The 25,607-nt window shown below is 42.4% G+C and overlaps 6 protein-coding genes across 6 annotated transcripts; all 6 read right to left on the bottom strand.

Moving 5' to 3' along the window:
* Positions 1–508: 508 nt before the first annotated feature.
* On the bottom strand, positions 509–2,889 carry LOC111841461 (signal peptidase complex subunit 2). Its single transcript, XM_072701114.1, has 5 exons — positions 2,775–2,889; positions 1,954–2,037; positions 1,714–1,873; positions 1,344–1,479; positions 509–1,227 (listed from the first exon to the last, which is right to left on the bottom strand). The coding sequence occupies exons 1-5, from the start codon at positions 2,811–2,813 to the stop codon at positions 1,041–1,043; spliced, it is 606 nt and encodes a 201-aa protein (XP_072557215.1). The 5' UTR covers positions 2,814–2,889; the 3' UTR covers positions 509–1,040.
* Positions 2,890–3,117: 228 nt separating this feature from the next.
* rnf169 (ring finger protein 169) lies at positions 3,118–10,515 on the bottom strand. Its single transcript, XM_023807155.2, has 8 exons — positions 10,494–10,515; positions 9,830–10,162; positions 8,909–8,982; positions 8,426–8,545; positions 8,255–8,338; positions 8,007–8,113; positions 7,653–7,752; positions 3,118–7,287 (listed from the first exon to the last, which is right to left on the bottom strand). The coding sequence occupies exons 1-8, from the start codon at positions 10,513–10,515 to the stop codon at positions 6,097–6,099; spliced, it is 2,031 nt and encodes a 676-aa protein (XP_023662923.2). The 3' UTR covers positions 3,118–6,096.
* A 70-nt stretch (positions 10,516–10,585) lies between these two features.
* Positions 10,586–12,519, bottom strand: defbl1 (defensin, beta-like 1). The gene is made up of 3 exons (XM_072701115.1): positions 12,366–12,519; positions 11,588–11,708; positions 10,586–10,971 (listed from the first exon to the last, which is right to left on the bottom strand). Exons 1-3 carry the CDS (start codon positions 12,454–12,456, stop codon positions 10,950–10,952), a joined length of 234 nt encoding a protein of 77 aa, XP_072557216.1. The 5' UTR covers positions 12,457–12,519; the 3' UTR covers positions 10,586–10,949.
* A 3,232-nt stretch (positions 12,520–15,751) lies between these two features.
* On the bottom strand, positions 15,752–16,684 carry LOC140579223 (olfactory receptor 6N1-like). The gene has a single exon (XM_072701624.1). It carries the CDS (start codon positions 16,682–16,684, stop codon positions 15,752–15,754), a length of 933 nt encoding a protein of 310 aa, XP_072557725.1.
* Positions 16,685–19,287: 2,603 nt separating this feature from the next.
* Positions 19,288–20,220, bottom strand: LOC140579222 (olfactory receptor 1D2-like). The gene has a single exon (XM_072701623.1). The coding sequence runs from the start codon at positions 20,218–20,220 to the stop codon at positions 19,288–19,290; it is 933 nt and encodes a 310-aa protein (XP_072557724.1).
* Positions 20,221–22,827: 2,607 nt separating this feature from the next.
* On the bottom strand, positions 22,828–25,216 carry LOC111832926 (olfactory receptor 1D2-like). Its single transcript, XM_072701622.1, has 2 exons — positions 24,310–25,216; positions 22,828–23,153 (listed from the first exon to the last, which is right to left on the bottom strand). The coding sequence occupies exons 1-2, from the start codon at positions 25,214–25,216 to the stop codon at positions 22,828–22,830; spliced, it is 1,233 nt and encodes a 410-aa protein (XP_072557723.1).
* Between the last annotated feature and the right edge of the window lie 391 nt (positions 25,217–25,607).

Here is a 25,607-nt window from a genome sequence, read left to right as displayed (position 1 = left end):
AACATTTCAAATTACAATTGGCCGTTCGGAACGTATCTCATTCATAAGTAGAGGAGGGTCTGTATAGAAAAAAAAAAGCTAACTAGCATGAAGTCTCAAAGGGGGGGATTTTGTCCATCCTGAAATCTTTTGCTAAAAATGCAAATAACAGACATGTTGCTATAATTGGAATGATCATATATTATGTATTCTTATACTAAGATTCTGGAATTTCTGGAAAATCTGTCATCTTGGGCTTTGTGGCTAGTTGTGTGTGTGTTCACAACACAGAAAAACGGAAAATCAGGGATTTGTTCAAATGGACTTCAAAGCAGCCAAATGCTCAGGTTGCTCCCGGTCTTGGTAAGTTCTGGAAGCCCAAAACAAAACTCCAGGTCTGGGGCATCTGCAGTACCAGTGGGTCCAATTTCAGATTTAACCAAAAGCCAGATGAAGTATGACTGCTGTTTAGCCCTGGTCCATGACTTGTGATAGAAATGCATCATACCTTCAACGAAAGCAAACATCATTCTTTTAAGAAATATCAAAATATTTCTTCTTTTATTTAGACTTCTTTGTGCCTTGAGTATAAAAATGAAAGTCCAAATAAATCAACAAGTAAGACTAACTGCTTCAGTAGGCCAAGGCCCTCAGGACTAAAAGCACATTATACTGTCTGAAATGTACAAATTCCATGACAATAATTGAGTTCCTTTCAACAGCTATAAATGAAACTAAATACACACTATCCAACATGCAAGCATCTACACAATTTGTAACACGCCTGCATATGAAACCTTGGAGGGCATTAATACTAACATGTTAATCCCTTCCTAGTGGCACAGCAGACTTAACAAAATAGCAAAAGCTTTACATTCTACATGCTTTTAGTCGCTTCTGATCCGACCGAGAAAAAAAATACAAATGCACTGGTGTCTGCAGCACAGTGAGAGATTTACTTAAAGAACAGACCAGAGATGCATGTAGCAAATGCCACATGACACAACAGTGCCCTCCAACAGCGGTGGAGCCACACCGGCACGTTTTGCTTCTCAGATTCTTTACTTGGTTTTTTTCTCCACTCCTAAGGTGTCATGGAGCTTGGAGACATTTTTTTCAAACTGGTCCATGACCAGCGTTCCGTTTTCGTCAAAGAAGCGGCTCACAGACTCTGTGAACTCCATTTCACGATTCCGTTTGGACTTCCCATTGATGAAGGTGACTCTCAGGGTGTACTTGTCATCAAACCTGCAGAGGGCGATGTGTGGAAAATTGGCACCAATTGACATTGATCATAAGCAAGCCTACGTGAATGTGCAAACTACAGGAATGGGTATTAATTTCAACTAAATAGACAATATGACCTTTTCAGGCTTGATGTCAGCTGCCACACATTGTCAGGATCCATGCCAGTAGGGTCTTTCTGCACAGCCATGAGGAAGATGCTTTTTTCTTTATAAGAGGTATACAAGGTAAGGATCCCCATCATAATGAAGTAAGTAAATATGCAGAATTAAGGAGAAAACCATGAAGACAATGAGTATGAGAACAAACAATTTAAATATCCAAATGAGGGCCTATTCATTAGGCATATTAAACAGTTGTCTTTCAAAAAGTGACAATGGGAAGCCCCCCCCCCCCCCCGTGACACAAACAAATAATCCAACAGAACAGGAACCAAGATCGTTGACATTTCATATGACCAAGAACTGGCTTTTAACTGGTAAGGATATGAGATTACACAGCATGCCAGAACCGGTTTGGATTCAGGGAAGGGGTGAAGGTAATCCCACACCAATGCTACGATAGCAAAGAGGCAAGAAACCGTGCAGATAAAGAGGCGTCCATCTACGAGGCTGAAGTTCTCCACATAGCCGTACTTTTCCAGGAGAACCTGTGGGGAAGATTTCTGAAAATAAATGGCAACGCCTTAGAAAACCTCTGACGGCAAAGCATGAAGACATACTACTGCACCTTCTTGGCAGCATCGTCGAGTGAATTCTTCACAGCGGCTCCATCCCATTTGTCGATCTTGATCGGCTTCTCGTCGATCCTCCACTACAGCAAGATTGGTGATAGATCATTTAACACATTGAGTGAGAAAAGGTTTAATACATTTAGGAAATGAAGCTTCCTATGATTTTGACCACTTTATGCACGGTACACTACACAGTGACATCTAGTGGCATATGAGCACTGCATACATTGAGGCACATTTACTGTACTTGCATATATGTATAAACATACATAAACACACACACACACAAACGCACTCACTTCACCTTTTATCTGTATACATGCACAAGTTCACAAAAGCGATAATTAAAAGATGGTTATGTTGTGCTAGTTACGACCTAAACACTAACCGATCGTGATGTACTTGTGATCAGATGAAATGCTGGTAACCAGTGAAACAGGGTTAAGTAGGGAAGGACATTAAATCTTACTGCCATATGTTACGTGGTTGTCGGTAGAGATCTACTCACATTCTGAAAACTACAACCAAGTTACCAAGCTAGTAAGAGCTACGAGCACTTAGCCAGTTACCCATATTTAAGAAGGGGACGTATCAAAGCATGTTTTTATTTTCTGCAGGATGAAGGAGCGGATATTTACGCTGAGCCAACTGACATCCGTCTCATTTAAGACCCGCCAAATATACATGAATATTTGGAAAACGGAACGGAAACACCAAACAGCATCCAACTTAAACTACTCGGCATGAGACAAGGCAAAGTGAAATATATAATACCGCTAGTTTATAATAACGCTATAACATCTTTCAAATGACTTACTTTTTCGAGTATACCATTCTTGCCGTTTTTCGCCGCCATCTTTTCCGTCCGTGACTTCGGTGTGACTTGGGCTACTCTGATTGGACGCTATCGCATCCTTCGCTGACCAATAGCATTCAAGAGGAAACTCATAATTGTTACCTCATCATATTGCGTCTCGGCGCATAGAGTTTGTGCAATAACTCGATGGTAGCGGACGACGATTAAAAATTATTTAAGACATACCATCTAGGAAGACGTTTTAGAAAGAGTTGTAACAGTTAAATATCTTGAGTTTGACCTCCGAGTACTCAGTAATATGTTATACTGCCATAGTCACTTAAATCACCAAACATACTATAAATAACTTCATACATATTTTATTTATGGACATTTCTTCAAAGCAGGTCCACAGTCCACAAAGATTTAATATTTAATGCCAACTTGAATGACTGCCAGTTAGGCTGGAAGGAGAATAAATTCTATAGATGCTTCAATTGGAAAGAGCAATGCAGAACAAATAATAAAATAATAATAATGACATCATCACCAGCTGTTCACAAATTCCCAAGATCATAGGGAGATTTATAGTGTTTCAGCAAAATTACGGGTCCAAATTCCTTGTTTTACAACCTTAAAAAGTGATATGCAACGAACCAATGCCATGAAATAATATTAGCAGGACCATTAGACAAGAAAAAAGAATGAGAATCTGTGAAAGTGCTTCTGGTGATAAATACCCATTTTAAAATCATTTGACCTTTAATTTACTCAGACTTCAAGCTACAAATTGGAGAAAGTCATCCATATATTCACAAATTCATCAATTACAGAGCTACATTAACGAGGTAAAAGTACATCAATATGATGATATACTGTATATCTGAAAAACTAATAGGAAGACCAATTTAAAAAAAACAAAAAACATTGTATGTAGCTGAGAGAAAAATAAGAATACTACTGAACAGCAAAATGTTATGTAGGCAAGGTCAGAAATAAAAGTGACAGGCTGGTCTCCTAATACTGTAGAACCAAAACAGTGGAAGGACTGAAAGAAGTCTGAAAATCATACCCCCCTTGAATTAACAGGACTAGAATAAGATCTCTTGACAGAATGAGAAAATGCAGGCTCAGTTCCCAAATACACAGGCTATATTTCCTGGAATGTTGTTGAAATTAAACTCATTATAGATCAACAAGCATTATACATTAACGGCTCATTGATGAACCACGCTCAGCACCAAGTCACTACCAGTGTGGCCTGCCTGAACACACAATCTCGCTTTCAAAAACCTTCAAAACATTTGAGCAGCATATAAATCATCCATCCATGCATCTTCTGACCACTTATCCTTGTCAGGATCGGGGGGGGGTGGTCTTCGGCTGGGAGCACAGGACAGGGTACACCCTCAACGAGATGTCAGCCCATCGCAGGGTCAGTATAACTAGTTTTAAGATAAATTCTATATGCCACTTGCAAGATACGGTGGAATCAAGGCTAAGACTGTTGCCCCCTAGATTAAGGGAAAAATCTGTCTTGTTAAAAGAAAATTAATTTGTAAAACATCTGAAAATTCCCAATTCAGCTTAACGGGACCATGAGCTCAAAAATAATTATTTAAAACTAGACATACTACACTGAAATTAAAATAAAGATTTTGGCACTAAAAGTACTCCCTAAATGAGAAGTACCACTACAGAGGCGTGTGTCTGTATATGCAGTGTACGGTGTATGTTCGTCTACAATCACTTAACAAGAGTTCTTTAAATAAACATGATTAAAGCTCTTATTTTGGTAGACCCAATAAGCAAAATAATAAAACTGTCTTTGAGAAGAAAAAATGCCTCTCAAATCTATTATATAGCCCTTTGAAAAAAATTATTTTCTGCATACAATGCTTACACAGACATTCATCTGTTATGACATGTAAAAAGGAAACAAAAAAGCATTTTCCCAGTTTACATAAGAGTTGGGCAGCGATCTTCGAACCGATGTTCCGAAATACAAATTTTCTGGGAAAAGCAGGACATTAAAGAATTGTTAAAATCACCACTTGCTGTAAGAAAAACCAAATGCTGGTGAACAAAAAACTCTGAAAGGAAAGACGATCCAAAAACTTGGAACTCAGAGGTAGAGACGACAGTTAATATGTGAGTACGGTAATCGTTCCCATTTCCCAGACTGAATGAATCCAACAGAACCGCCATTTCAGTAAAGCAGTCACTACATTAAGAGGTAAGCCGCTGTTCCACTGGTCAATGGCTTCCTAAAGACTTATGTTATTTTATTAGTTTGAAAATACATAACACCTGCTTTCCAATTATTGATCAAACCAGTAGTGTACTTTTCTATATTAATAATACTACTAATATTTGGTCTAAGCATTCTTTTTCACTAGATGGATATACAGAGTATGTACAGGTCTACCTACCGAAGGTAACTGTGATGTATACAGGACCTCTTCCAGTCAGGTAAAGACATGATGAACATATAGAACTTTGTGCAAATAACCAGACTGGACTCACCTTGGACATTCACTTTAAAATCAGGCCACTGGCCGCAAAAATGACACTGATCATCAGCTTTACTGCAACTTCCTAATCTGTCTTTTTTATGATTATCTGGGATTTGACAGCAGCCAGCATGACAGGGATTCATGGATTTCCAACAGTAAATACTGCATGGACATAATAAGGTGAGCCATAAGCATGTAGAGCATCCTTCAGTGAATGCTGACTTTAGATCCAACTGAGCTCCTTAATTAATTAGGCCTAATTGAAATTCAGTCTCAATTCAGATGAGGTGGTAGAATTAGTTCCATGTGAACTTGATAAAACTATTACTTTATTGTGCTTTATTGTGAGACTATAAAAAAACACAATGTATTTCATATGCATTCACCAACCCGTTAGATAAAATTCATAGGGTAGATAGGTAATTGCACTGTTCATAAAAGAGAACAATATTTAGAACACCTAGTACTTTTTGGTTATGTCAATTTTTTAAGTTTTCAGCTAACTTTGGGCTTTGATTTTAGTTACAATGCTTTAAATCCTAGCTTTCCATTAAATCAACACAGTTGGGTCTAACAAAGCTCAGCTGGACCTGATAGTTACATACAGAGCAGGTCAGAACTGTGACTGGAAAATGCTAATGAGTAACAGTTAACAAAATGGTAGTATCCTACAAACCATTCAGAATCAATATACTATACAATATATTTTCTTTCTCATACATTATAAAGGGATTTAAAAATTTCCACTGACTCGGGCATTAAGAGGGGAGTTAATGTTGAAGAAATCCAGGTGTCTAAGAAAACCGCAAATCCAACCCTTCAAAGATTTACCAGCTGTAGTTAAAGTGCTTGTTCCGCTCGGAAATCCTCCGTGACCTTCGTGTGCTGTCCACAGAAGCCCAGGAGCGGAGAAGGTACCTCTCATGGCTTGTCTTTTGCCGGTCCACTTTTTCAAACTCCCTGTTGAACTGTCTCTGCAGCTTCAGAGCCAGCTCAAGGTCCTCCTTTTCCTGCTGCAGCCGGTGGCTCAGCCAGCAGCCTCCGTCAAACTCAGGGGCGGAGTGGCCATTGTCGCCATGCATCTTGGGATTTTTAGCTACTCCGGCGTCTTCCAGGTGCTTGGTCTTTTGGCTCCGCTTTCTGCCCCTCCAGGAGGTAGGTCGGCTCTTCACGTCATTTCTGGCATGTGACACTCTGCTCAGGTCCTGGGTGTCAGGTGCCCTTCGATTGCACACTGCCGGTTTGGAGTCCCCGTCAATGAGAAGGCTTGAGGTCGGTCCATCGCATCTAACAGGTTCTGACACTTTACCCTGAGCTGTATCACAGGTCCCACGTACGGAGTTGGCCACCCTAGGTGTGTATACCTTGTCTCGTTGTGTGAGGGAAAGACCTGGCTCCCCAGGGGACTGATCAAATATCAATCGACGTCTGTTGTACGACTCTCTCTCGCCTTTGCGCCCAGAGGTATCGCTTTTTGATGTGGGAAGAGTACGGCACTCTTTCAGCGTACTCTTCTCCAGCGAAGTCCTATGGATTTTTCTCTTCTTCTCTGCGGGACTTTCCTGAAGGTTAAAATCCTCTGCAAGAGGACTTGTGATGGTCCCCTTCGAGGTTAGCTTGGAGCCCCGCCGGTCCTTCTCGATCTGCTTCCATTTCTGGAGAATGGTGGGGCTGGCCTCGTAGCTGGTGTGCTTCTGCAGACTCCGGGTTAGGTTTCTTGGGGTGGATTTCACTATGGTGGGCTCGACCACTTGCCCATTGGGCAGCCTTTTTGGTGGAGTGCAGGGTGAACAGACAATGGGTTTGAAGTGGTTCAGCTCCTCGGAGATGCTGTCGTTGCTCTCTGGGCTGATAGACCTCTCGACTTTGGTTGGTGGAGCCACGAACGTGGCGCCAGCCACAGCAGCCATGCCTCTGCATGTGTTTCTTTTATCAGTGACCAGAATGGGTGCCGAGAGGGACCGGCTGTTCTCAGAGGACAACAGGATTCCAGCATTGTGGCTATAGCCCACTGAGGCCTGTAGAGCAAAACATTATTGGGGAATAATTCTCAAAAAGTGTTCAGTGTTTCCCAAACTGGTCCAAGAGGATCCACAGACAGTTCATGTTTTAGCTCCCTACTAGGAGCTGAGAGGGAGCAAAAATGTGGACTGTCTGGAAGGGAGTAAAAATGTGAACTGTCTGGACTGGCTGTGGGTCCCCGCAGACCATATTGGAAAACACTGTTTTAATTAATGCAATTATACTAGTTGCAACTGCATAAGTCTTTTAAACTGTAATGTAAACACATAAAACAATTAAAGAGGCCGAAACGTTACGGATGCAGAAAATATCCATGCAGTAATGCCAGCGTGTCGCCTCCAGGCCTATGAGCTCTGCCTACCTTGGGGGCGCTGGTAAGCGGGAGGGGGCCGCGGTTCTTCAGTCTGTCGTCTTCAGAGTCGGTGCAGCTTTTGCTCCTCTGACCCGGCCGGTTCTGGAGACTGCGGAGACAGGAGGAGGTCCGATCCCACTGATGCGTGTGCCAAATCGTTTTAATGAAACCACACAGACGGCACCTCAGCGTGAGTGTTAACGCAGAGGGCAGGAAGTGTGCGGTTATGATAAAATTAAATAATATCTGACTTGTTTTTAGCAAGCAGTTATCGATTAATGGAATACGTTAGCCCATGGATAAATAACATGCGAAAAATATGGATGCTGCTACTCCGAGGACAGAGAAAGCTTAAAATAATACATTCGACTGGCAGGCGGGCTCCGTATCTTGCGGACAAATGCAGAAACGTGTCTCGTCCTTCTTCCGATGGGCTCCTCGTTTTCTGAGTCAGACAGCACCCCGCACCACTGAGAAGAGACACATGGAAGCAGGTGACAATCAGCCCGAGATTTAAGCTGCTGACCAATACGACACGAGGTCCAGCAGGCGTCAGAGCAGAGCTACTCACTATGACAGCCCGAACAGGCCTGAAAGTGGGGGACACTTACAGAATTGTGGCGGTGCTTCAAAGACCCTCCATCCTCCTGTCTCAAGTGACCCTGTGGCCTTTGCTTTTCCTCGCTCATTTCTGCCTGAACAAGGAGGATTAGGGAGCAGTGACATCACTACTTAGCCTTAAGTGACGGTGAAAGGGCCTCAAACTGCAGATATAAACCTACCGATGCCAAGTCTTCAGGTCTCAGTCCAGCTTTAATCTCCACCTGTCTCCGGTCCACCTCGAAGATCTTCTGCAGTCGTTGTTCAGATACCTTTTCACCTTTCTGCTGTTCCAACTCCATCTAACAAGAAAATATGTTCCCCCAGGCACCACAGATAACACACAGATATTAACCAATACACCATGGGTTAAACAAAAAAAATATATTGATTTATTTTACAAATAAGGTCTAAATGGTGTGATAGAAACAGCCAGTTACAAATTCTGTGATTTGTGTACAGGTAACAAATACCCAAACTGCTTAATTAAAAAGAGTGAGCAGCACATCTCGATGCTCAGTGAATTAGACACTGTGAGGTTTGGTTTTAAAATGATGTCATGACTTCTTAGACCTTCAAACTCTGGGTTCCTGAGGAAGGTGGTTTCTTGTGTCCTCACAGCAGATGAAAGAAAAACTCTAAACAAACAAACAAACATAACTTACCCTTTTCTTTGTCTTGGTATATTCCTGCTGCTTTTCTCCTGACTTGCATATGTGGACCGGAGCTCTGAATATCACTGAGGAAGGAAGAGCAGCACAGACGTCTAGAGTGCCACTGGTGCCATGCAGATGCAGCACGACACACATGTGCTTCTCCCCTCAGATAGTGGCCAAGGAGCTAGTTTGGACTTTGCAGCCTGGAAAATGATTATGGCTTCAGCAGTCAGCTGAAGGTTCTGTTGTCATTACAAAACAGGCTCTGATTAAATTGAGTACTCTGTTAGAGAAACTTTGCCATCATCTGAACTGAAGACATCAGAACCACCCCCAACACACACACACACGCACACACACAACAATAAGCACACATGTCCGGGCAAGTCTGCCCACCTGCATCTCAGGCTCAGCCCTGCCGGTAAAAGAGTCACTCTCCTTACGCGGCTAGTTTTACTTTACAGGTTACTTTAAATGTTACTATGAAACCGTTCACTAAAACAGTGGTGACTTTTGTAAGGTCATATGGCGAACTGCTGTAACATAATAATAACAACAACAATAATACTAATAAACCCGACAACAAGTCCGGCTCTGCAGACGTAAACACAAACAGCGGCCCAGCACGGCAGCGTCTACGCTTAATCATGCAGGCAATAAAATGCGTCGCCGGTCCCGGCTGCACTCGCTTTTCCACCGCGACCCCCGACTAACCCCCGCAGATGTTTCGATACTAACTAGTTAACTAGTTTTCTGGCCAGCATCGCTAGACAGCTGTCAGTTAGCATGTGAACTTACTTTAAAAAGCGAGCTCGCCCGAGCGCCGTTTTTACCATAGCCACCGGGGCTATTGCCATTGTTACTATATTCATTACAGTCAAATAATAATAATTTATAAAAGTGCCGCAAAGGTGCCGTCCGCGGCCGCACCTTCGGCCGGGGCCTCCCCCTCCCGCTGCTCCATTCTCCGCCGGCACCTCTCCGGGTAGCTCCGGCGTACCCTGTCCCATTGCCCGCTGTCCCGGGCCCAGCCGGACAACCGGAGCCGGCAGAGCGGGCAGCGCAGACTGCTGCGCTCCACCTTCTGCCTGAAACAGGCCGAGCACAGCGAATGGCGGCACGGCAGGGTTACGGGCCCCACAAAGACGTCCCGGCACACGGGGCAGCACGCATCGTCCTGCGTCAGGAGGCTGGCTGCAGCGCCGCCGACCGCCCAGCCCCTGCCCCTCGGCCGCTTCTTCCTCTCCGGTCTCCGCTGGCGCACTTACCGGAGCTCAGCGCCGCCATCTTCTGTCCCTGCCTGTCGTGCGGGAGTCTCCGCCCAGCGTCTGCCGCCGACAGCGGCCTCTACCAGTACTACAACTAGCGGGTTAGAGTGGTTAAGGAAAAAAGTTTGTACTAATACTGTTTGGTAATACTGTTTAAAGATTTTTACACGGTATTACAAAGTTTAAAGCTACCCGTACTATTTAAGATATTTCTATAATGGTTAAACCGATGAACTGCAATGTGAAACTGTAAAATGAAAATCAGTTAACCCATTTTCAGTAAGTTAGTGCTGACCCAAGTTTGGCGGCTGGACCCTCAGTCTCACCCCAATTTAAGTCATTATTCATGAATCTGACTACAATTTCCTTTAAGATAAAGATAAAATCAAAAAAACATTAAAAATAAATACACAGGATCTGGGATTCGAAGCATGTTTATTATTGTAGTCCATATCATTTTTTGACACTATGAAGGCAGGTTTAGAAGCTTCGTTAATTTTTGAAAGTCACGCAGTGATGTATTTTCCATACATTTTTTGTATGCATATGTATTTTTCATATTTTATTGTACAACAGTTAAAGCCATTTACTCTCCATAAACTGAAATTGCCTGTCTGCTTAGCTAAAAGTTAAAAGTGGCTGAAAGCACAACATAAACATGGATGACCAGCTGATGGGGCCAGTGTTGGGAGACAATAGTCGTCGTCATGAGGACCAAACTGGAGTCACATGATGAGATCACGATGACTCAGTTATTGGGAGGGTCGGTCATTCAGTCTTCATTAAATATAAGAGACACAGCACCTGCAAGGACATAGAAAGCACCTAATTTTTTCACTGACAATATGACATCAGCACAATCGTGCTATGCTCTTCCTCAGCAATATTAATCCATATCAGTCTGTACATGTTTTAGGATTATATCTGTCCTTTAAATAAACTATTTGTGAACTGTTGCAGTCACTCCCTGTGGTATACCCAGGGGAACTGGAGCAGCATGGATATCTCGACAGATTTAGGGGGGCCAGCACTGTAGGGGTCCTAGAATATGCCAAGTTATAAGAGTATATGATTAGGGAACAATTTTACTGTGTGGGGTAGTGTCCTGTATTTCTCCAGAAAGTAGTAACTAGTGATTAGCAAAGCAACGACTCATGAACCATGTGCAGAATTTTTTGACCCCACTAAATGGTACTTTTAGCTTGCATTCGGGAATGCTTTGAGTCCCTCTTTTTTTAAGACAGCACCATCTAGTGGGGACAAAAAATACTGCATATGGTTCATGAAGTGACATTCTTGCCATCACTACTGGTAACCATAGTGGGGGGTGGCAAAGGTGACATTTTGTCAGGGGGGCCCAGCATTTCTAGCTGCACCCCTGGGTATATCACACAACACGCACCCTAGGACAGCAACCTACACAAAATCCTTGGCACAGCCGAAGGGGATAAATTGCAGTTCTGTGGGCAGGCAGGATGAGCGGCACACCCCTCCATAGCTGGAGCAGTTCCAGGGAAACATTGCTGCTTCTTTCAGCTCACCTGTCATCAAACAGAATGGGAAGCAACTTACTTCTGTTTTTGCTGCAGATATGGAAATTTCTGGTCCAGAAAGTAAAAATCCAGACCATGATTTTGTTCCAACCAAGTTGAGTACTCTGTGACTGTGACTCTTAATACTCAACTGGTTGGTTGGAGCAAAATCTGGGTCTGAATTTGTACTTTCCACCTCTGTTCTGCTGGGAATCTGAGAAGCAGAAAGTGCGGGAACTGGCTGCTATTTCCTCGCATGATTCCTGAAAACAATTCCCTGACCTTTTCAAAGAATCTCACTAAATTAATACTCCTGGACAACACACATAAAATGAGCACGATTAGATAACATACATGCATCATAGGGGGTCATGGTTTACATGAAAGCTTTTCTCTTTATTGAGTTTATTTTAAATTCTAAACCGTAAACTTTGAACAGGAACCTATTTCAGAACATCTACCCATGGTAGTGCAGTGATACTTAAGTGGTTACACACCAGTAATTTTTTTAAGTGCTCTATCAGGGAAACATCACGTCGGCAAAGACGCTACTCACTCCAGAGCAGAACAGAAAACTCTCTGGTATAAATGAAATTTGGCGTTTATTGCGGCAGACATTCTACACAGAACAGAAATGACAGAAAGAAGGTGTTTGTCACCACTCACGTGCAACGACAAGGAAAAGAAGAAGAACGAGGATCATCACATATTTATGGTTCATGTTGACTGTGGACATGCGGCTCCTTCTTCCTGACATTCACAGCACTGGGATCTCTGAGTCCCCAAATGTCCTTTTTCGCTCTAAATTGTCCAAGAAGGAGGAGCCGGCATAGCTAGACAAGTCATAGGCCACGATCTTTCCTGAAACTTTTAATCCCTCAAATGCAATTATTTGCAGCTGGGAGCGATGAATAGCTGCATTGTGGTAAACTACATTTCAGGCATTTCGGGAGTGCTGGCGCTCAATAATGTGCTCACGATGCAGAGCCATTGGTTGAGGAACATGGCAGCACTGAGGCCAAAATTTGTTTGCCATGATTTCAGGCACATGATAACCCTCGGGGCAGTAATTTCCTTGGGCTGGATGCATTCCACATAACTGCGAGGCACAGGAAGGCAGAGGGAGCGAAGGAACAGAATCAGAATCAGTTTTATTGCCCAGGAAAGGTGACAGTCACAAGGAATTTGACTTTAGTTTCATTCAATACAAACAAGACAAAAATCATTAGCTAATTAAAGTAGGCATGAAGGAAAATACAGGTATGAGGTAATAATAAAAAAATCTACTGCAATATTGCAAATAGTAAATATATACTCTAGATGTCTATACAAACTAGTTATTGCTAAAGTGAGACAGTGCATTAAATAACCTCTACTGTAAGTGGATGTGCAATGTTCAGCATTTAACAAAAACTGGAATACAGTATGACACGCTAAAATAAGAAATACAATTTCACAGTGTGGCTGAGGCAGACTTTTTACATTAAAGATAGACAGTGCATTAGATAAAATTTTTGAATACTATGCAGCATACATTGTGTGTCAAGATTAACAATATGCACAGTACTAAGCAGTAAACATAATGAACAACATCACTGTTCTTTTTTTTAGGGGATTAGGCATGAATGTATTAATCTTCAATCTGCCAATGCAGCATGGATCTATGTGATCCGGTGCTGAGCAGGACCACAGCCCTTGCAGAGAAACCGTCTCTGTACCTTGTAATTTTAGTTTTTAACTTTTTTTAACTAAAGAGAAGCTATAGAAGACTGTGCTGCAGTGAATAGTGTGTTATAACAACAACTTACAACTGCTTTTTAAAACTGAAGATTTGTGGAACACTAAGTTATACATGTAATTTTGTCAATAAATGAAGCAAAACCACTTGAGCCTTTTCGAATCCAAGTAAAATTGTCATAATAGACATTTAATGACGTTCAATCAGATTTGGATAAAAGAAGTCAATGATAAACATTTACGATGTATGAACCGTTATCCATATTCGCCAGCATTCTTATAGAGGATAAGAGCACTAGCACGAATTTATGGACGCATGCTACCATCTGCTGGCGTTATTAGGAAACAAGGGTTTCCAAAAGGCGACTTTTGCAGCCTGGCCTCGCAGTGCGGCCTTTTGACAGGAGAACCAGGATTAAACCAGGATATAAAGATGCAGATTTTTTTTTTTTTTAAGTATTGGTCTCAATTTTTTTTCCAGAGCTGGATTTTTCATAAATAGACCAAATAATATAAGGCTTCTAAAACAAGCAATCTAACAATATTAGATATGTAATTATTTTTAGCAAATGGTCAAAGTCTATCTGTTCCCTGGCAAGGAATACATTGTTTCAGAATCTTTAGTACTTTAACTAGGGTTAACACCAAATCCATGTCAGAGAGGACACTTTGAGCTACTTTAGGTTATACAAACTACTTTAAAACTGAAAGGCTCGTGTTCGTAGGTAAATAGTTCAGTTCTTTTTGTGTTTTGACTGGTTTGTTTCCTTGAATGAACGACTCATCCAGCTGTTTCACATGAACTTTAGTGATACGTGCATGATTACAGGAGACTGACCAATCAGTACACAGCAACAACTCAGTGATTAAGTGAAATTCAGGTCATATTAAGGGAAATTGTAGTTTGTAAACCCTGTCCCAGCTCAAAGTATCCTTCCTGACATGGATAAGGGTGTAACCCTAACTAACCCTAACTTTAATCCAATAAAACTCTATGCAAAATTTTGGCCGATCATGTGTGTTCATTTGTCTGAGATGCAAATATGTTTTTACTAAAAAAAAAAAACACATTATAAACAATTAGAATCTGTGGCAGTTGTACTGTTATGTACAAACTTCTCTTAATTCTATCAAATTTTTGATTTTGGTCTTACGAGTAAAGACAGTTTGGATCGTGTTCAATGCATAACAAAAATGTTATGTCGGTTTTTATGAGGGAATAAATTCCATTTTACCAGCAGAATTGATAGTCATATACAACATTTGTCCACTAGGTTGTAGTATTGATGTAAAAACTATATACTTGAGGGAGCAGCCTTGCCTTCTGCCTTGTGCTACTTATGATATATTCTAGGTGTGAGAACGCGACGCAAAAAATTGCAGCAAGATGGATGGTTAAGTGCAACTTAAAGTTTTCGACACAAGAGGGCACCACACCCCACCATTTTGATTTTGCAAAATGAAACATACTAGTCATTAGCTACGACTGTTTCACTGAAAGATTTATGCTGGTAACAATTTAAAAGAGACTTAGGGGCCTCATCACCAGTAACAGCAGGGTTTGCATCAGTAACCTATGAAAATAAAGAAAGCCCGGTATTGCTATTTTATAAAAATAAGAGAACCTATAATGTCTTCTCTAGATAACAAGTAAACAAGCTGACACATAAGTAAGTCCTTTTTGAGTTTATAGCATTTTAACTTGACTTTGAATAAATAATTCTAACCTCTTTGTTTTATTTGGAATAACATTGAGACAGCTAGTCTATCTTTTGCGGCTTGATACATTATAAAGAAAGAGAATTAAGGAAGGAAACCTTAATGAAATGAAACATTAAAAATAAGAACAGTTATGTATTATGAATATTTACATGGGATCCTGTAGAGGGCGCCACTTCCCTAGTGCCCTGTGCTGCCTCGGAGATGCTGGTTTTGCTGTCACTGTACAGGTGACATCAGGAAGTACAGAATTCAGTCTTTGCATAATCCACCTCCCTCCCTTATGAGACACACAGGTGAGGGTGAAGCTTGGGGTCTGTGCACAGGGTCAGCTGTTTATCTGGAGCAGTTTTTTTTTAATTAAGGGCCCCTTGGTAATATGGTTATTCGGCTGGCCACAGAATTTGAACTGGTGAATTTCCAGTCATGTAGAAGCTGAACAGATGATTGATAGATACAGTAAACCCTGCAGACACCCCTCATTTTAAAACTTGCAATTGAACTGGAGCAGTTTATAATCAGTTTCTATTTAGAAAACAAATAGCACTAGAAACATTAATTAATTAATCTAGCAATAAAAATAACCCAGAATTCATTCATTTCAGGATGTTAATTCTCCTGCTGAGCAGCCTCCAGACACTGCGACGAATCTGCTTCAGTTTGAGGCCGTAAATGAGGGGGTTCAGCAGGGGAGGGACGACGAGGTACTCTATAGAGAGCACGTTACGGAGGGGCAGGAGGCTGCTGCTGGAGCCATAGCGTGCGTACATGACGTCAAAAAGATGGGAAAGAATGAAGTTCATCAGTGTGATCAGGTGGGGCAGGCAGGTCTCCATGAACTTCTTCTGTTCTGCCCTGGAACTTATGGACGCCCTGATGATGTGGCTGTAGGAGACCACGATCATCCCAAACTGAATAATGCATGAAACAAGGACAGAGTAGGAATGAAGATTATTCAAAAAGTAATCAGAGCAGGATAATCTTACAATGTCCCAGTTGGAGCAGTAAACTTTTTCAATCCTAATACCACAGAGAGGCAGCCTGACTGTTAGATATAGTCCCACCAATATTTGACTTAAAGGAAAAAACCAAGCAGTTAATATCAGGTTCCTCAGTCTCCGTGGCGTCATGATGGAGTGATACTCCAGTGGTTTGCAAATTGCAACATACCTGTCATAAGCCATTGCTGTTAGATTTGCCAGTTCAGAGAGAATATAAGTGTGGATGACACAAACCTGAAGTATACATGCGCTGTATGAAATAATATGAGAGTCTGACATGAGGTCAATGAGAATCTTGGGGTAGAAACCCATAGCGCCAACAATACCATTAACACAGAGGTTACACAGGAAGATGTACATGGGCTCATGGAGAATCTTCTCTGTGGAAATGATTAGTATGAGAGACAGATTTACAAAAAGCGTACAGAGGTAGGACACAAAAGAAAAGCCAAAATAGATGTTTTTGTCTCCCCTTGTCTCATTCAAACCAGCAAGAATAAGGAACATTTCACTGGAAACTTTCTCCATTCTGGCTGTTTCTAATTGGCATTGAGGGAGGCCGGGCCTCTTTTTTACCACAGTCTTCCTCTTCCCTGGTACCATCACAAAGAGCTTGGAGCCTCCAGATGTTGAAGGGCCCCAGTGTTCATGGTAGCTACTTTCGGTTTTCAGCCAGACTCCTGAAGCCTGACTGTAAATGACAATTTTTACATGCCTAAATTAAAAAAAAAAATCATCCAGTGCTGTACTAGTATTCAGCCATCAGCTGGTCTAGTTGAGCTCTCAGGTCTTCACTCATCGCCAGGTTTGTCAGAGACGGCAGGACACTAACAGGTCTTGATTTTCTCTTCTTCTGCCCTCTTTATGCCGCTGGGCTGTGCTGTTGATTGCTGTGATTTCTGACGTAATCACACTCCCTGTAGACAAGCGGCACTCCTGTGCCCAATTAATCACTAATAATTCTAATAATATCCAACACACAACATGATCAGGACAGGCAGATATGCTCTCAGATGGTATTCTGTCTGCATATTCAGTGAGAGTTTAGATTAGTGGCTGATTGTACCAGATAGGTTTACAAGAATTTTCCCTTAAAGTAATAATTTATGAAATGATATTAAAGAGATTCACTTGATTCTTGGATTATTCTGGAATTTGTATTGTGAAGAGGAATAAAGTTCAGCTTTTTCATCTTTTTGTGTAATGCTCTAGTGCAGCGGTTCTCATGCTATAGTACACGAGGTCGTCATAATGGTGGTATGTAGCTAAGGCACGGCTACGGGCACGACTGCCACCCACCCCTACCTGATGCCCACTTTTACCACGCTCCCTCCACGACGCCATGGACTGCGGTCCGGAGCCTTTCCCAGATGCTATGGGTGTGAGGTGGGGAACAACCCAGAATGGGGCGCCAACCCACTGCAGGGCACACTCACGTGCCTATGGACAATTTGGTAACTCCAAAGAACTCAGCATATGTTTGGACTGTGGGGGGAAACTGGAGTATGCAGAGGAAACCCCACAATGACACGGGGAGAACATGTGAACACCACACACGGAGCCATGGTGGAGATCGGAACCCCGATTAAAAGGGATAATTGGGATTTAAATTGTTTTGAGTGATGTCAGTTTGTAAAGACATGGCAATGTTGGTAATGTGATGGATGGGGGGATGGACACAAGGTCATGGCAGAGAAAGCAAAGGTCACAAACCTGGGTTGTCAGACACTGGAGGCCCTAAACCTGCACAGCAATTAAATCTTTAAATAGCTGCAATATAAGAAGCCTCTCTGACACCTACACCTGTCTACGCAGTTTCACATATAACTGTAGAATCTGTGATTTTAATCCCATATTCTAACAGTTCCTGCAGCTTTTTTGAGGGTGGATCTAGTTTTATGTTACATCTAAAAAAAAATAAAACATTTATATCAACACATAAAGGAGAATTTACTTGATTAATCTGGCTACAAGTACAATGGATTGTTTGGGCATGACTACTGTGTAGATAGTTACAGGTGAAAAAACAGCTGGTGCCCCTGAAAGAGACACGAGTCACATGATGAGGGGGAGGAGCCAGTCAGGGAGCCAGAAAGGCCACAGACAGTCATTGCAGGCAGACTGCTGTGCCTCAGTGTGGGCTTGTTTGCTCCCCCCATGTACAGATGTAGTGCTTTTGTTTCATAGTAGCTGGACAGTGAATGTGGAAGACAAAGCAAATCGATATAATTTTTCTCTAACTGTGAGTTTTCTCAATCAAAAAAGTGGACATGTATTGTTTTTTTTAGTTTATTTACTTTAAGTCTACATATACAAATTGGGTAAGTAGAAAAATATTACATTTTACAGCAAAGAAAAAACTGATTTCAAACTCTGTGAAACTTTATTAAAACAAGGTCCCACACTGTACAAATAATATACAAAAATCATGCGGAGGTACAGGGAATTCAGCCTTTTGCTTATTTTGGGAATAAGTTTAAATGGGGAAATGTTACCTGGGGGACTGTTACCAAGGAGACCATATGCTTTTTTAATCAGTTCACGAAAATCAGCAGCTTGGTAAATATCACTGCCTCTTCACCGTTTGGCAGGCAGCTGTAGGTCCACACATTGCTTAGTGCTGTCGACACTGCAGAATACAGTGTGCACTGAGCTGCACTGTATGTACTGCGCGGTGCTTTACCTTTTGGCCCTCAGCTGTGAGAAGGCTAATCACAGCACAGCAGCAAGACGTGTCGTGGGTTGTGGCAGGGTGGGGCTGAAGCCAATCACAGGGGGAATATGGCACAAGGCCAGCGTAGATACTGGATGGGGCTCCAGTTCACTGAAACATGCGCTTATTGACACTCTCAGACAGTCACATGCTCTGGGTGATTTAGGGACACCAGGTCCCCTCACTTCATATGATTGGACAGCAGTAGGAATCCTCAGCATCCAGGGGAAACCAGAGCAGCCCAGGGAGTATGTGCAGACCCCCCCACACAGAGCAAAGGGAATCAGCACACATGTTCCTGACATCACTGCCTTACAGGCATGGAATCTAAATATGATTCTAATAACTTCACAAAGAAAAGAAACACCAACAGTCAGACAAAATGTTCATCCAATTTCCTTAACAGTTAACAAGAGATCTATGTCAGCACACTGACTTTCCTGCTGAGCAGCCTCCAGACACTGTGACGAATCTGCTTCAGTTTGAGGCCATAAATGAGGGGGTTCAGCAGGGGAGGAACGACGAGGTACTCTATAGAGAGCACGTTACGGAGGGGCAGGAGGCTGCTGCTGGAGCCATAGCGTGCGTACATGATGTCAAAAAGGAAAGAGAGAATGAAGTTCATCAGCGTGACCAGGTGGGGCAGGCAGGTCTCCATGAACTTCTTCTGTTCTGCCCTGGATCTTATGGATGCCCTGATGATGTGGCTGTAGGAGACCATGATCATCCCAAACTGAATAAAGTATGAAACAAGGACAGAGTAGGAATGAAGATTGTTCAAAAAGTAATCAGAGCAGGATAATTTAACAACATCCCAGTTGGAGCAGTAAACTTTTTCAATCCTTATGCCACAGAGAGGCAGTCTGACTGTGAGAAATACGCCCATCAAAATCTGACTTAAAGGAAAAAACCAAGCAGTTAATATCAGGTTCCTCAGCCTCTGTGGCGTCATGATGGAGTGATACTCCAGTGGTTTGCAAATTGCAACATACCTGTCATAAGCCATCACTGTCAGATTTGTTACTTCAGAGAGAATATAAGTGTGGACGACACAAACCTGAAGTATACATGCGCTGTATGAAATAATATGAGAGTCTGACATGAGGTCAATGAGAATCTTGGGGTAGAAACCCGTAGCCCCAAAAATGCCATTAACACAGAGATTACACAGGAAGATGTACATGGGCTCATGGAGAATCTTCTCTGTGGAAATGATTAGTATGAGAGACAGATTTACAAAAAGCGTACAGAGGTAGGACACAAAAGAAAAGCCAAAATAGATGTTTTTGTCTCCTCTTGTCTCATTCAAACCAGCAAGAATAAGGAACATTTCACCGGAGACTCTCTCCATTCTGGCCGCTTTTAACTGGCATGGACGGAGGCCGGGCCTCTTTTTTACCGCAGTCTTCCTCTTCCCTGGTACCATCACAAAGAGCTCGGAGCCTCCAGATGTTGAAGGGCCCCAGTGTTCATGGTAGCTACTTTTGATTTTCAGCAGACTCCTGAAGCCTGACTGTAAATGGCATTTTTCACATGTCTAAATTTTAAAAATCATCCAGTGCTGTACTAGTATTCAGCCATCAGCTGGTCTAGTTCAGCTCTCAGGTCTTCACTCATCGCCAGGTTTGTCAGAGACGGCAGGATGCTAATAGTTCTTGATTTTCTCAATCTTCTGGCCTCTTTATGCTGCTGGGCTGTGCTGTTGATTGCTGTGATTTCTGACGTAATCACGGTCCCTGTAGACAAGCGGCACTCCTGTGCCCAATTAATCACTAATAATTCTACTAATATCCAATACACAACATGATCAGGACAGGCAGATATGCTCTCAGATGGTATTCTGTCTGCATATTCAGTGAGAGTTTAGATTAGTGGCTGATTGTACCAGAAAGGTTTACAAGAATTTTCCCTTAAAGTAATAATTTATGAAATGATATTAAAGAGATTCACTTGATTCTTGGATTATTCTGGAATTGGTATTGTGAAGAGGAATAAAGTTCAGCTTTTTCATCTTTTTGTGTAATGCTCTAGTGCAGTGGTTCTCATGCTATAGTACACAAGGTCGTCATAATGGTGGTATGCAGCTAAGGCACGGCTACGGGCACGACTGCCACCCACCCCTACCTGATGCCCACTTTTACCACACTCCAGCCACGACCCCATGGACTGCGGTCCGGAGTCTTTCCCAGATGCTATGGGTGTGAGGTGGGGAACAACCCAGAATGGGGCGCCAACCCACTGCAGGGCACACTCACGTGCCTATGGACAATTCGGTAACTCCAATGAACTCAGCATATGTTTGGACTGTGGGGGGAAACTGGAGTATGCAGAGGGAACCCCACAATGACACGGGGAGAACATGTGAACACCACACACGGAGCCATGGTGGAGATCGGAACCCCGATTAAAAGGGATAATTGGGATTTAAATTGTTTTGAGTGATGTCAGTTTGTAAAGACATGGCAATGTTGGTAATGTGATGGATGGGGGGATGGACACAAGGTCATGGCAGAGAAAGCAAAGGTCACAAACCTGGGTTGTCAGACACTGGAGGCCCTAAACCTGCACAGCAATTAAATCTTTAAATAGCTGCAATATAAGAAGCCTCTCTGACACCTACACCTGTCTATGCAGTTTCACATATAACTGTAGAATCTGTGATTTTAATCCCATATTCTAACAGTTCCTGCAGCTTTTTTGAGGGTGGATCTAGTTTTATGTTACATCTAAAAAAAAATAAAACATTTATATCAACACATAAAGGAGAATTTACTTGATTAATCTGGCTACAATTACAATGGATTGTTTGGGCATGACTACTGTGTAGACAGTCACAGGTGAAAAAACAGCTGGTGCCCCTGAAAGAGACACGAGTCACATGATGAGGGGGAGGAGCCAGTCAGGGAGCCAGAAAGGCCACAGACAGTCATTGCAGGCAGACTGCTGTGCCTCAGTGTGGGCTTGTTTGCTCCCCCCATGTACAGATGTACTGCTTTGGTTTCACAGTAGCTGGACAGTGAATGTGGAAGACAAAGCAAATCGATATTATTTTTCTCTAACTGTGAGTTTTCTCAATCAAAAAAGTGGACATGTATTGTTTTTTTTAGTTTATTTACTTTAAGTCTACATATACAAATTGTGTAAGTAGAAAAATATTACATTTTACAGCAAAGAAAAAACTGATTTCAAACTCTGTGAAACTTTATTAAAACAAGGTTCCACACTGTACAAATAATATACAAAAATCATGCGGAAGTACAGGAAATTCAGCCTTTTGCTTATTTTGGGAATAAGTTTAAATGGGGAAATGTTACCTGGGGGACTGTTACCAAGGAGACCATACGCTTTTTTAATCAGTTCACGAAAATCAGCAGCTTGGTAAATATCACTGCCTCTTCACCGTTTGGCAGGCAGCTGTAGGTCCACACATTGCTTAGTGCTGTCGACACTGCAGAATACAGTGTGCACTGAGCTGCACTGTATGTACTGCGCGGTGCTTTACCTTTTGGCCCTCAGCTGTGAGAAGGCTAATCACAGCACAGCAGCAAGACGTGTCGTGGGTTGTGGCAGGGTGGGGCTGAAGCCAATCACAGGGGGAATATGGCACAAGGCCAGCGTAGATACTGGATGGGGCTCCAGTTCACTGAAACATGTGCTTATTGACACTCTCAGACAGTCGCATGCTCTGGGTGATTTAGGGACACCAGGTCCCCTCACTTCATATGATTGGACAGAAGTAGGAATCCTCAGCATCCCGGGGAAACCAGAGCAGCCCAGGGAGTATGTGCAGACCCCCCCACACAGAGCAAAGGGAATCAGCGCACATGTTCCTGACATCACTGCCTTACATACATGGTATCTAAATATGATTCTAATAACTTCACAGAGAAAAGAAACACCAACAGTCAGACAAAACGTTGATCCACTTTCATAGTTTCCATAACAGTTAACAAGAGATCTATGTCAGCACACTGACTTTCCTGCTGAGCAGCCTCCAGACACTGCGACGAATCTGCTTGAGTTTGAGGCCGTAAATGAGGGGGTTCAGCAGGGGAGGAACGACGAGGTACTCTATAGAGAGCACGTTACGGAGGGGCAGGAGGCTGCTGCTGGAGCCATAGCGTGCGTACATGACGTCAAAAAGGATAGAGAGAATGAAGTTCATCAGCGTGACCAGGTGGGGCAGGCAGGTCTCCATGAATTTCTTCTGTTCTGCCCTGGATCTTAAGGATGCCCTGATGATGTGACTGTAAGAGACCACGATCATCCCAAACTGAAAGCTCCCTACTAAAGGGTGAAGAGGCAGTGATATTTACCCCGGTGGTTGGAGAGTTAAGTGCAACTTCTTGGACACAAGAGGGCACCACACCCCACAAAACAACAACAACAACAAAACATATTGTGTTCTTAAAAAACAGTTATACTCTGGGTCACTGGAATGACTGTCATACCCACGCACATCTAATTAATATTAAGCCACTACTTAAGGCTTATCATCCCAATTATGCCGGCACTACACAAACATGCACTGCAGTATCCAGCTTGTTGATTTTGCTAAATGAAGCATCTTGGTCATTAGCTACGACTGTTTCACTGAAAAATTTATGCTGGTAACAATTTAAAAGAGACTTAGGGGCCTCATCACCAGTAACAGCAGGGTTTGCATCAGTAACCTATGAAAATAAAGAAAGCCCGGTATTGCTATTTTATAAAAATAAGAGAACCTATAATGTCTTCTCTAGATAACAAGTAAACAAGCTGACACATAAGTAAGTCCTTTTTGAGTTTATAGCATTTTAACTTGACTTTGAATAAATAATTCTAACCTCTTTGTTTTATTTGGAATAACATTGAGACAGCTAGTCTATCTTTTGCGGCTTGATACATTATAAAGAAAGAGAATTAAGGAAGGAAACCTTAATGAAATGAAACATTAAAAATAAGAACAGTTATGTATTATGAATATTTACATGGGATCCTGTAGAGGGCGCCACTTCCCTAGTGCCCTGTGCTGCCTCGGAGATGCTGGTTTTGCTGTCACTGTACAGGTGACATCAGGAAGTACAGAATTCAGTCTTTGCATAATCCACCTCCCTCCCTTATGAGACACACAGGTGAGGGTGAAGCTTGGGGTCTGTGCACAGGGTCAGCTGTTTATCTGGAGCAGTTTTTTTTTAATTAAGGGCCCCTTGGTAATATGGTTATTCGGCTGGCCACAGAATTTGAACTGGTGAATTTCCAGTCATGTAGAAGCTGAACAGATGATTGATAGATACAGTAAACCCTGCAGACACCCCTCATTTTAAAACATGCAATTGAACTGGAGCAGTTTATAATCAGTTTCTATTTAGAAAACAAATAGCACTAGAAACATTAATTAATTAATCTAGCAATAAAAATAACCCAGAATTCATTCATTTCAGGATGTTAATTCTCCTGCTGAGCAGCCTCCAGACACTGCGACGAATCTGCTTCAGTTTGAGGCCGTAAATGAGGGGGTTCAGCAGGGGAGGGACGACGAGGTACTCTATAGAGAGCACGTTACGGAGGGGCAGGAGGCTGCTGCTGGAGCTATAGCGTACGTACATGGCGTCAAAAAGGAAAGAGAGAATGAAGTTCATCAGAGTGACCAGGTGGGGCAGGCAGGTCTCCATGAACTTCTTCTGTTCTGCACGGGATCTTATGGACGCCCTGATGATGTGGCTGTAGGAGACCACGATCATCCCAAACTGAATAAAGTATGAAACAAGGACAGAGTAGGAATGAAGATTGTTCAAAAAGTAATCAGAGCAGGATAATTTAACAACATCCCAGTTGGAGCAGTAAACTTTTTCAATCCTTATGCCACAGAGAGGCAGTCTGACTGTCAGAAATACGCCCATCAAAATCTGACTTAAAGGAAAAAACCAAGCAGTTAATATCAGGTTCTTCAGTCTCCGTGGCGTCATGATGGAGTGATACTCCAATGGTTTGCAAATTGCAACATACCTGTCATAAGCCATCACTGTCAGATTTGTTATTTCAGAGAAAATATAAGTGTGGACGACACAAACCTGAAGTATACATGCGCTGTATGAAATAATATGAGAATCTGACATGAGGTCAATGAGAATCTTGGGGTAGAAACCCGTAGCCCCAAAAATGCCATTAACACAGAGATTACACAGGAAGATGTACATAGGCTCATGGAGAATCTTCTCTGTGGAAATGATTAGTATGAGAAACAGATTTACAAAAAGCGTACAGAGGTAGGACACAAAAGAAAAGCCAAAATAGATGTTTTTGTCTCTCCTTGTCTCATTCAAACCAGCAAGAATAAGGAACATTTCACCGGAGACTCTCTCCATTCTGGCCGCTTTTAACTGGCATGGACGGAGGCCGGGCCTCTTTTTTACCGCAGTCTTCCTCTTCCCTGGTACCATCACAAAGAGATCGGAGCCTCCAGATGTTGAAGGGCCCCAGTGTTCATAGTAGCTACTTTTGGTTTTCAGCCAGACTCCTGAAGCCTGACTGTAAATGGCATTTTTCACATGTCTAAATTTTAAAAAAATTGTTGTACTAGTATTCAGCCATCAGCTGGTCTAGTTCAGCTCTCAGGTGTTCACTCATTGCCAGGTTTGTCAGAGACGGCAGGACACTAACAGGTCTAGATTTTCTCAGTCTTCTGGCCTCTTTATGCCGCTGGGCTGTGCTGTTGATTGCTGTGATTTCTGACGTAATCACGCTCCCTGTAGACAA

Source organism: Paramormyrops kingsleyae, chromosome 17 (genome assembly GCF_048594095.1).
Source record: "Paramormyrops kingsleyae isolate MSU_618 chromosome 17, PKINGS_0.4, whole genome shotgun sequence".
Taxonomy (NCBI): Eukaryota; Metazoa; Chordata; class Actinopteri; order Osteoglossiformes; family Mormyridae; genus Paramormyrops; species Paramormyrops kingsleyae.
Note: the sequence above shows the minus strand (reverse complement) of the source record. Positions and strands in the feature narration are given on the sequence as shown.

Excerpts from the sequence above, each read along its gene's own strand:
- LOC111841461 (XM_072701114.1), bottom strand. The coding sequence starts at position 2,813 with ATGGCGGCGAAAAACGGCAAGAATGGTATACTCGAAAAA. Across the intron at positions 2,038-2,774 it reads AGAATGGTATACTCGAAAAA|TGGAGGATCGACGAGAAGCC; the intron begins GTAAGTCATTTG and ends ATCTTGCTGTAG. Across the intron at positions 1,874-1,953 it reads TCGACGATGCTGCCAAGAAG|GTTCTCCTGGAAAAGTACGG; the intron begins GTGCAGTAGTAT and ends TCTTCCCCACAG.
- rnf169 (XM_023807155.2), bottom strand. The coding sequence starts at position 10,515 with ATGAATAATGACTTAAATTGGG. Across the intron at positions 10,163-10,493 it reads GAATAATGACTTAAATTGGG|TGCGCCAGCGGAGACCGGAG; the intron begins GTGAGACTGAGG and ends AGCTCCGGTAAG. Across the intron at positions 7,288-7,652 it reads CGCTTACCAGCGCCCCCAAG|GCCTCAGTGGGCTATAGCCA; the intron begins GTAGGCAGAGCT and ends TTTGCTCTACAG.
- defbl1 (XM_072701115.1), bottom strand. The coding sequence starts at position 12,456 with ATGTCAGGAAGAAGGAGCCGCATGTCCACAGTCAACATGAACCATAAA. Across the intron at positions 11,709-12,365 it reads TCTTTTCCTTGTCGTTGCAC|GTGAGCTGAAAGAAGCAGCA; the intron begins GTGAGTGGTGAC and ends GTTTGATGACAG. Across the intron at positions 10,972-11,587 it reads GGCTGTGCCAAGGATTTTGT|GTGCTGTGTCTCTTATATTT; the intron begins GTAGGTTGCTGT and ends ATGTCCTTGCAG.
- LOC140579223 (XM_072701624.1), bottom strand. The coding sequence starts at position 16,684 with ATGGAGAAAGTTTCCAGTGAAATGTTCCTTATTCTTGCTGGTTTGAAT.
- LOC140579222 (XM_072701623.1), bottom strand. The coding sequence starts at position 20,220 with ATGGAGAGAGTCTCCGGTGAAATGTTCCTTATTCTTGCTGGTTTGAAT.
- LOC111832926 (XM_072701622.1), bottom strand. The coding sequence starts at position 25,216 with ATGGAGAGAGTCTCCGGTGAAATGTTCCTTATTCTTGCTGGTTTGAAT. Across the intron at positions 23,154-24,309 it reads CAGTGTCTGGAGGCTGCTCA|GGAGCTTTCAGTTTGGGATG; the intron begins GCAGGAGAATTA and ends ACCCTTTAGTAG.